Below are 10,293 nucleotides of genomic sequence, written 5' to 3'. Positions count from 1 at the left end.
TTGGGATTTTTAAGCAGGGGAGCTTGTGCTCTTACCTGATAGTGAACCCTGTACAGTGAGGTGGGCCCTGGGCCACTCAGCGTCACGCCTGTGCAGGCAGATGACCCAGGCAATAGGGGAAAGGCACTGCTTCAGTGGCACTGGCTGTTCCTCCAGCCCCCACCTCCCAAATCTCTGCTTCTCCATCAGACCGGAAGGACATGAGGACTGCCTGGGGGGTGGGACGAGGGAGGACCTTTGTCCCAGAGCTTCCGTGTTTGTATGATGTCTTTCAGGACAGTGTCCAAATGTATGTCTGTACACTCAGTATGGTATTCCTCAGTCTGAACAATGTTCCCTTCCTCTGCCTCCTGAAATGTTGCTCCTGGCCTTGCAAGGCTAAGTGAGGGCCAGAAACTAAGCAGGCAGGCTGGGCGTGGTGGCTCATGCCTGTAATCTAAACACTTTGGGAGGCCGAGGTGGGTGATTTACCTGAGGTCAGGAGTTGGAGACCAGCCTGGCCAACATGGTGAAACCGCATCTCTACTAAAAATAAAAAATTAATAATAAAGCCGGGTGTGGTGGTGCACACCCGTAATCCCAACTACTCAGGAGGCTGGGGCAGAAGAATTGCTCGAACCCAGGAGGTGGAGGTTGCAATGAGCAGAGACCACACCACTGCACTCCAGCCTGAGTGACAAGAGGGAAACTCAGTCTCAAAAATAAATAAATAAATAAGCAGGCAAAGGACAGGACAGTGGAGGCTGAAAGTGGATCAAAAGAGGCACATGATGAGACTAAGGGACCCAGGGGATCTGTGATTCTCCGTGTAGCACATGCCAGAGGAGTCAGCAAGCTCAGCCTCATCAGCGTCCCCCAGGGCGGTGGCTGCAGCAGCAAGGCTGTTTTTCACATGGTGTGGCAAACAGGCTTCGTGTCCACTCAGCTGCCAGGCTGAGGCCTTCTGTCATCTTTGCTGACTTACAGATGTCCAGACACTTGAGCTATTAATTTCAAGTATATTTCTCCTGATTATCTTGCCAGGAAAAAATGATCTTTTAATGCTCCCAATAAGGATGTAACTAGAGGTGGCAGTTTTCCTGCAGTCAGGGACAGTTGGCACCAATGATGACCAGGGTCCTGAGGGAGGCCTTCTCCTCTGCCCATGTCAGCCATCCAAAATGCAACTGTTTCTTAGAGTCAGGACACAGGCTCAGGGTTCCCCTAGTCACTCACAGGCTTGAGAGGAGAAAGGGGTCCTTTTCCACTGCCTCATGCCCTGTCCTTGAAGATTCTGGGGAATGAAATGCAGTCTGATATAGATCCCCCAAAAGATGTCATTGAGACCCTACTCAGCATCCTTCTTATCAAGAAGAAAGCACCCTGTGGCTTGGGAGGAAGCGCTGTTCTGGCCTTCCTCTGAACCACAGCAGCATATCCTGGGTGCTTTGGTTCTACCAATGTATGGGGTAGAAGTGAGGCAGGCATGACCACAACCTGATTGTGCAGCCAAATGCTTAAACTGACTTCCAAATGATCTATCCCTAGAATACCACCACCCCTGCTTCCTAAGGCTGACTGTGTTTGCCTGCAACTCGCTTCTCATTTGCCGGGAAGCCCCCTTTCAACCACCTCTCTCTGCCGCCTTCCAGATCTTGTCCACTTTGATATCCCCTCGATCCACATAGAGCTTGGGTCAACGCTCCGCCTGAGTCCCCTGGAGCACGTGCGGCGACACTCTGTGACTGACAAGAGGGACTCGGAGGAGGAGTCTGAGAGCACCGCCCTCTGACATGGTACTGCCCATCCTGACTCGCGTGTACATACATCACGGGCCCCAGGAACGCCGCCAGGAGCAGCGTCCGTGAGCTTGCCAAGTGTTCTCTGTTGGCTCTTTCCTGCCACTGCCAACACGAAGTTGGAGTTTGGCAGAAACTTGTGATCTCCAGTCCGTGTGGTGATGCTGGTGGTGCAGATTTTGTTTGTTCCTTTCGGGTGGTGACTTCGGCCTTTTGTTTGACCTTTGCCTTTTGACTTTGTGCCTCTTTTGATCCACTTTCAGCCTCCATGCCAAGCGGGCACCCACCTCTCCACCCAAGGCTGGTCAGGAACGTCCTTTGCGGGGTCGGGGGTGGTGCGGGAGAGGCTTGCTTTGCCTGGTTAGACTCGAGGGCTCTTGTCAGGTCTTGCAGTATCAGTTTAACAGCCACGGAAAGGAAGCAGGACAGTAGGCCCTTTCACCCACAACTGGACCAGGTCCAGGATTCTAGCAGTCCTGGGCCACTGACCTTTGCCAGCTACTGGTTGTGGCTGGGGGGGGGGGGCTGCCACTGGAAAACCTTTCAGGCCACCCCCTTCAGTAGGCTCCAAAGTAAATGACTGAAAACAAAATTTGTTTCACTTCCTAAGTTTTCCTTTTTCCACTGTGTGACTGAAAGCTCCTATTACAGTCATTTTATACTTCTGAATCTGCAAAACAATCCTGACAGTGTCTGGAGGGCCCAAAGGTGGCCTCCACGTCCCCAAAGATTGGCTGTATGAGAGTAATTTTACCCCTCTAGGTACCTAAACGCACCCAGCTCACTGTCTGTGAGGTCCTAGAGCCTGTCTCTTCTTTCTGGAGGTTAAAACTGAATAGCAATAATTACGTTACCCAAAGCATGTGGAAGAAAGCAAAACCAGCCACGGAGACACCGGCCCACGGGCTCGGCCTGCGGCGTGGCCTGCTTTGCTCACCAGCGTCAGCCGCTCATCCCTTCTCATGAAGTCCCATCCAGTCATGGGGACGAGGGCCGGGAGGGCACCGGGGAGCCTCTTCACACCTGGGGATTAGGGGAGTGAGAAAAGATGTGGTCCATGCATGCAACTTCAAAGTTTAAAATTTTATCCTTTTAAAATAGATATAATATACCTATACATGATATAATATTTGTATATATGAAATCTCTCTATATTTGTTTAATTTGAGCCATTCAATCTAAACCAATGTACAGGTGTACAATGAAAAACTGAAATGCTTAGTTATTTTTCCCAACACGGTGTAAAGTCACACTTCTCCGAGTGGGACGTGCAGACTTTTGATGTTACAGCTTTGCTCACTTCCTGGCAAGGGCAGTTCACGCCTCAATTTGTAATGGAGTCTGGGGTAAGGGTGGGGGTTGAAAGTTATCTTTAAATACATGTACAAATTGTTGTCAAAAGTAATGTTATTAAAATAGATTTATTATCCCTGAGCTTGGCATCCGTTCTTGCTTTAATAAACCTGTGGGGACATGGCTGTCAATCTCAAATGCATGCCAGGATGGAGCCTGGTCACCACCACTGTCAAGCCAAGTCCCTGGTTATCATCTCTCGTTTGTCACTTGAGTTTTTAAAGCTCTTTTTATATTCTCCTGGGTAGGGAGAATACACAGTAAATTCTAAATTCAGCTTTGAACATGCTCTCTCGATTTTTCAAGCATTAATCCGTGTTTGTAAATCCCACAAGGAGGGCAAAGGAAACCAGCCCAGTGTGACATTTCTCAAAACCTTCAAGGGCAAAGTGCTCCTCATTCTCAGCATGGAAGCAAGAGGGAGCAAATCTATTGTTTCCACTTTTACTCACTCACAACAACCAGAAGACCTGCATTTCCCTGACCAATGACACCAGCCTGGCTGGGCTCTCCCTGACAGGGAAAGCATGCCAGGCTGTCAGCTGGCACAGCTGAGTTCTGTCAGAAGACTTGGCAAGTGAGGGTGGCTCTCTGAGGACAGGTTCCAGAGGTGCTCATTCAATGGGAGCTGACTTCGAAGGCCCCTGGGTACCAGGCAGCTGCCACCCGCAGCACAGAGAGCCTTCTCCAAGGCAGCGTGCAGCAGACCCTGCTCTGTAACCACAGCAGGAGGAAGCGAAAGAACTCAGATTTCCAAACTCAATCTTTATTGCAGCTGAAATACTATTCTCGTTGAGTCCCGGGCCCTTAGACCTCGTGTTCTTGGTGCATGGCTTGTCTCTGGAGTGCAGGGGAATCACTCTGCTGGATTAGAGGAAAGCTGCTGCCGTCTGTGTCTCCATGACTTCCTGAAAAACTGCCTTGCAATGGAATGAGTTCATTTGCTTGTTTCAGTGCAGCAGCCTCCTGTCCCGCGGCTGTGCCAGGCACCAGTTATAAGCGGTGTCTATGGACCGGTGCTTATCTGGGAGCCCAGGCCTTGGCACAACTCCATACCACCCATCCTGAGCTGCCTCCTGGGTGGACTGTCCAGCTTCTACTAGCAAGGAGGGCAGATACAAGGGTGTGTGAGAGACAGCAGACACACAGCCTTCAGAGGCCAGGGTCACTTCCGGCTCTTCACTGGGCTCTGACCTTCTTGCTCTGTGGCTCGTCTGTGTGGGCCTGTTTCTGCTGTGGCTCCCCATCCTCCGGGCCACCTGCCAGCTTCCTGGACAGGAGGGCTGCCCGCACCAGCCGCAGCTCCCGCTTCTCCCTGCGCTCCTCCATCTCCTCAATGTCGCCGGCAAACAGGGCTTTCAGTGGGGGTACCAGCTTGGGCACTGTTGGAAAGTCTCCAAAGCAGACCTAGAAGACACAACACAAGACAAAGCCACACCTCAGAGGGGCAGGGGTGGGGGACAGGAGCTGGGAGGGAGGCAATCGTGCCCACATGAAAGCGCCAACTCCCCTTTCTTACTGAGTGCAAGCCAATAGGCCACAGCTGAAATGGAAAAAAGAATGGCATGGAGGCAGCCCTCTAAAGAACAGTCAGAGTCTCCCCAGGCCTGGCGAAGGGCCTCAGGAGAGGGGAGGGAGGGTAGGCCAGATGCTCTCAAATCAGGCTCCTGAAAATCCAGGCCTGGCTTGTGCCCTGCCCCTTCATTCCGGAAGGCCAGCGTCAGGACTGGCTTTCCCACTCACAAGAGGCAACCACCTGTCTCACAGGTCTGTGCTGAAACTCAAATGCCATGACTGTATGTGAGCAGTCCAGGTCTAAAAAGACTCTCAGAAATTTCCAGTGAACTGAAACTGAAAACTAGCTGGCCCCTGCTGGAGGTGGTTCTTAACAGCAAACCCAACATGGTTCAACCTGGTTGGTGATAGGTAGGTATCCTTTTCCCTGGGTGGCTCCAAACCAGAAAGCAAACTCCAGCTGACCATTCTTCTCAGTGTGTAGCATCCCATCTCCCTGCCCTGTCCCCGCCCCATGCTGCCTGCGTGACGTACAGACCTTCATGTGGTCAAAGGCAATTCCGACTTTCTCGTTGAAGTCGGGGCTGAAGAGGGGGACCTTGGCGTAGCGCTGGCTGAAGTGGTTCAGCATGATGAATGCTGCGTTCATCTGCATTCCCACGCTGATGGCTTGGGAGGTTGTGCTGCGGGCAAAGGACAGAGCAGACTGAAGCTGAATCCAAGTGCAAGACTGCAAAGCAGAGAGTGGTACAGCCCCTGGCCCTCAACTGCCAGGACACTCAGAGAAGCTGGTGAGTTTTCCTAACGGGCACCTCTGCAGCCAACACAATCTCCCCTTAGGGCCAGATCCTCCACACACTCCCCTGAATGAAGCCCGCCCTCTGTGTTTGCTGCCGAATCTGTCCACAAGGGTACCTGAGAAAGCACAGGACCCACTGGGGGTAATGTGCTTTCATTGGAATTAACAGCCCAACATTCCGTCCCAAAGCCCCCACCTGCCCCTGGTAATTCCTTGACATGGCTTATAGTTTATTCAGCCTATTTCTAAATGCTTTAAAAAAACTGCACCTCGTTCTAGAAAACTGCCTAGAAAATTCTGCAAAAATAAAGGCCAAGGGCCTGAGCATTGCCACAGGTCAAGGAAGCCCCTACAGCCCTTGGTAGGAAGCAGGGCAGCCCCATATCAGAGGAAACACAAACATACGGCTGCTCAGTTTCACGTGCTGGGGGAGGGAGAGGATATGGGTGACCAGGACTAACTGGCCTTTGCTACCTGTGTGTCTTCTCCACTGCTTCCTCTTCTAAACCATCTTCCAGGGTGGCTTCATGTATGAGGAGGGTGGCATCTTTCCCTGGAGAAGAAGCACAAGTCTCTGCGAGAGCAGCACACAGCCCTTGGTCACATGCTATGTATTGGTCTCAACACTCAGCCCCCCCGGCCCTGTGTCTGCCTATTAGGACAACAACCAGGACTCCCAGGGTGGGGACCTGAGTCTGCTGCCTTTGCTGATGTTTCCCTGCAAGCTCACCTGCATTTGCCTCCAGCTACACAAACCCCAGGGCAACCTCACGGTGGCTTGCTTCTTCTCTACTCACCCATCCGGACCAGAGCCTCGCAGGGCATGGTGTCCCCGGAATAGACCACTTTCCAGCCAGAGGTGTGCACCAGCGAACAGCCAAACGCATGCTTGCAGTGCCGCACCAGACAGGTCTGAAACTAAAAGGGCAGGGCTGGACGGCCTGTGGCTCTGCTCCCCACCTCAGCCCCACAATGCCTGCAGCTGTGCCCCTTACCTCTTCCAAATCACACGTTCCCAACAGCGAACGGATCAGTCTTTCCACTGCGGGACTGGAAATCTCAGCCCCTTCCTGAAGGCATTTGGCAGGAATCATACTATAAGAAGACAAAACATTTAAAATGGTAATAAACATTTCTTGGACACCTGGAACCAAAGTTTAAGTCTTTGGCTGGAGAGGCCCAAAATCATTCTTAGGAGGAAACATGATTTAAATCATGGTCACTAAGATAACAGCTGTGAAACAAAAAGCCAAACCAAAGCCTCCAGGCCCCTGGGAGGAACCCAGCAGGTGAACGCTGCCTCCAGCTCAGGCAGCACAGGCCATGGCCGACTCCAGCAGGGGGGACTCATTCCCCTTGGGGTGAGGACGGTGCCACCCCCGAGCTGGCCACATACCTGGTGTGGATAGTCTCTGCGCTAGCCACTATTTGGGTGCTTGGCTCTAGAATTGTCTCATGAAGAAAAGTTGGTCAAAGTCTAGAAAGCAGCTCAGAACTCAAATGAGGACTGGGAGGAAATGCTTCTAAGAAAATAAGCATTAAATGGGAACCATCTAATGATTTCTTTCAGCCAAAGCACTTCCCCCCTGCTTCTGCCATCTGGGACAATGTCAAGGGCAAGGCTGCTGGGGGATATTGTTAACTGCCCCAGCGTCAACCTTGAGCTTCTGAAGGAGGTGGCAGCAAGCTGCCCGGGGGGGCTGGGCTGCCCTGGACGCTCACCTGATATGATGCAGGATCTCCTGGCACTGGTTGTGGTACTGCTGCAGCCAGGGTTTGAGCTGGGTGGGGGCAACCACCAGCAAAGGGTGAAATGGCTTTCCCAAAGATGCCTGAAACAGAAAATCCAAGTGCCGAGTCAACGACAGAACATCTCAATAAAAACTGGAGTGCCAAGAGGTATGGTGGATTATGCGTAACCCACTGAAACTCTAAACGTCAATCAAGTGCCACGCTTACCAAGGCTCGTTCTCTCTGCAGCAAGATATTTAGCAAGCCCTAGGAAGAAAACAGGAGACAGGCGTTAGCCAGGTCCCAAGGCTCTTCTCCTTTGGGTTAGGGTCTGGAGTCCTCCCTCTTGCCGGAGTTGCAGCCCTATGTCAGCCATCAGCCTCTTAACACAGCCGCAGTGGGGGCGGCACACTCTGAGCCCCCTGCGCTGTGACCCTGAAATGGCAGAGGCAGAAAGCAACGTGACCCGTGTTGGGAAGAGGGATACTGTTAACTGCGCACAGCCCAGGGCCCAGCACCCCAGGAGACCAAGGTGAGGGCCTCACAGCCACACCTCCTGCATCTGGCCGAAGCCTCCTCTGAGCAGGCCGTGTGAGACGGCAAGATTCAAGAAAGACTAGGTTAACCCAAACCTGTCTTGCTGCAGGAAATAAACTAAATAGAAGGAGAAGACATTCTTGTTATGCAGAAGGACTGTGCTGGAGTTTTGTAAAAGATCATTTCCTTGCTAGAGAAGAGTAACAAAAGCTCCGGGCAAGTTTGGGAATTGGAGGAAAAGACAAGGACAACGGACCATGTCAATGTGGGAGTGCCTCCTCCAGGCTCGTGGTCCAGCCCAGCACTCACCGTGTGGTGATCAGCATGCAGGTGGGACACGAACACAGCAGCCAGTGTGCCCAGGACCCTGTCCACCTGGTCTCCGTAATGACGGCACAGCTGCCCAAACGTGCCCTCACCACAGTCCAGCAGCAGAGATGTGTCGGGGCTACAGAAGAGAAGAGCAAGAGAGTCACCGCCACAGGGAAGGCTGCTGACAGTTCAGAGGCTGATGTCTGCTTTGGACAAGACCAGGAAGCCTCTGTAGAAATTTCTGTCTCTTGGTCCTTTTCTTTGAGGAGCTAACATACGAGCCAATTAATTTAACCATAAAGGTAATTTTATATGTGTCTCTCCTCTTTACAGCAAAGAATTATCCATGGAACCCTAAAACCCTTTAAAGTACACTTATACAAAAGCTGGGCATCAAAAAAAAAAAGTTTATGAGGCGTGTAAAGCATTTAGTCCTAACAATGAATCTGACTAAGTAGATTGACTGTGTGGCCACACCCTCTGTGGAGGATACCAGGACAGGCACGAGGCCATAAGAGACTGTTTCTAGGTCCAGCTGCCATTGGATTTTCCCCTTTTCAAGCAGCCAGGGTTTCCTCAGCTCATGTCCTCAAAGACACCTGGTGCAGGTCGGGCTGCAGGTGCTTCATCCAAGGAGCTAGTTAACGTAGACTCCCAGGTTTCACTCAGGACTTCTGACTTGCTTTTAGGCAGGGCTCTGGAAGTGTGGATTCTGACAAGCTTCTTGGGCTATTCTGATGTGCAGTCCATCTCACATAACAGATAGCGAGAGCTTCAAGGTAGAAAGAGCGCTGGCCTGCTCTGGCCTCCCTCCTTCTTTGGGAGGAGCCATGAAGACTGAGAGGGCTGCACCCAACTTGCAGAGAAGACTCAGGGCGACATTACCTTCCGGGGGTTGCAGGGAGCGGGGTGGCAAGGTAGCAAAAGCACCTTCTCATCAGCTTCAGCTAGTTCAAGGGCCATTTGCAGGGTATCGGGTCAGCAACTCAAAAAGCCCTTCTCCCATGATCTTGGCCCCTGTGAAAGCCCAGCTTACTCCAAGCTGCTTTACTGTATTTCCTCATCCATAGAGAAACATACCCCAGATCGTACATTTCTGACATCAGGGCCCATCTGGTCACTACTGTATATGGCTCATGCCTGTAATCCCAGCACTTTGGGAGGCTGAGGCGGGTGGATCATGAGGTCAGGAGTTTGAGTCTGGCCAACATGGAGAAACGTCGTCTCTACTAAAAATACAAAAATTAGCCAGGTACGGTGGTGGATGCCTGTAATCCCAGCTACTCGGGAGGCTGAGGCAGGAGAATCACTTGAAACCAGAAGACAGAGGTTGCGGTGAGCTGAGATCGTGCCACTGCACTCCAGCCTGGGCAACAAGAGCGAAACTCCGTCTCAAAAAGAAAAGAGAAAGGCATAACGGGATGAATTTTGGCAATTCCCCAAGTAAATGTTTGCTACCAAGGCTATAAAATGCAGTAAGGCCACTGCTCCTCCTGGACACTCCAGTGGAGATGACAAGTCACAGGGCTTGATACGGCTGCATTTTCAAATCTACTGGTTGAGTACAGCAGGACTTGTGTGTAAAAAGCAAACAAGCCCTTGATGGAAGGATGCTTCGTGGGAAAGCAGCATACCTTATGTTGACAAGCGTGGCACTGACATTTCGAATCTTCATCGGGATGGCAGACCCTGTTCCAAGGAAGACGATTTCTGGGTATGGACTTTTCTCTGTGAAAAAAACACATGTAAAACAATCCATTTCTATGGGTCAGACGTGAGCCAGCATGCAGCCATGAGTGCTGTGGTTTGTGTACCACTGGTTCCTCCCCAAACCTCATGTGGAGATGTGCTCCCCTGCATGGCGATGTTGAGAGGCAGGGCCTAGTGGGAGCTGTTTGGGCTACAGGGGTGGACCCTCCTGAGTGGCTGGGAGCAGTTATCACAGCAGTAAGTACTGGCTCTCAGGAGACTGGATTACTTCTCAAGGGAATGGTTTAGTTCCTGAGGGAGGGGGTTGTTAGAAAGCCAGGGTGCAGCTCAGGTTTTCCCCTTTTCACAAGCGTCTCCTTCCTACTTGCCCTCCTCTGCCACGTGATGACGCAGCAGGAAAGCCTTTGCTGGAAGCCAGGGCCAGGACCTTAAATTCTCAGCCTGCGGAACCATCAACTAAATGAACCTCTTTTCTTTATAAATGACCCAGCCTCACATATTCTTTTTTTTTTTTTTTTTTTTTTTTTTTTTTTTTTTTTTTTTTTTTTTTTTTTTTTT

At 51.4% G+C, this 10,293-nt stretch overlaps 2 protein-coding genes across 8 annotated transcripts in view; one reads left to right on the top strand and one right to left on the bottom strand.

Moving 5' to 3' along the window:
* The window catches only part of ARHGAP44 (Rho GTPase activating protein 44), a 219,697-nt gene extending 210,942 nt beyond the window's left edge, over positions 1-8,755 (top strand). For 4 of the 6 annotated variants that reach the window (XR_005200822.1, XR_005200821.1, XR_001826152.2 and 1 more), the window contains 2 exons: positions 1,632-2,157; positions 8,746-8,755. Coding sequence is in view for 2 of the 6 variants with exons in the window: in XM_017531386.2 (XP_017386875.1) it covers positions 1,632-1,771 (140 nt within the window). In the remaining 4 variants the exon portion in view is untranslated. Of the gene's footprint in view, positions 1-1,631; positions 3,213-8,745 lie in introns of those variants that run through there. The other 2 variants (XM_017531386.2, XM_017531385.2) reach the window with 1 other exon arrangement.
* ELAC2 (elaC ribonuclease Z 2) overlaps positions 3,877-10,293 on the bottom strand; it is a 27,043-nt gene continuing 20,626 nt past the window's right edge. For both annotated transcript variants that reach the window (XM_037739573.1, XM_017531384.1), the window contains exons 16-24: positions 9,660-9,753; positions 8,023-8,161; positions 7,405-7,443; positions 7,168-7,277; positions 6,441-6,540; positions 6,243-6,363; positions 5,920-5,998; positions 5,185-5,329; positions 3,877-4,538 (exon numbers count right to left, since the gene is read on the bottom strand). In XM_037739573.1, the coding sequence (XP_037595501.1) occupies positions 4,311-4,538; positions 5,185-5,329; positions 5,920-5,998; positions 6,243-6,363; positions 6,441-6,540; positions 7,168-7,277; positions 7,405-7,443; positions 8,023-8,161; positions 9,660-9,753 (1,055 nt within the window). In that variant the 3' untranslated portion in view covers positions 3,877-4,310. The remainder of the gene's footprint in view (positions 4,539-5,184; positions 5,330-5,919; positions 5,999-6,242; positions 6,364-6,440; positions 6,541-7,167; positions 7,278-7,404; positions 7,444-8,022; positions 8,162-9,659; positions 9,754-10,293) is intronic.

This window comes from Cebus imitator, unplaced genomic scaffold (assembly GCF_001604975.1).
Source record: "Cebus imitator isolate Cc_AM_T3 unplaced genomic scaffold, Cebus_imitator-1.0 Scaffold72, whole genome shotgun sequence".
NCBI classification, from domain to species: Eukaryota; Metazoa; Chordata; class Mammalia; order Primates; family Cebidae; genus Cebus; species Cebus imitator.
Note: the sequence above shows the minus strand (reverse complement) of the source record. Positions and strands in the feature narration are given on the sequence as shown.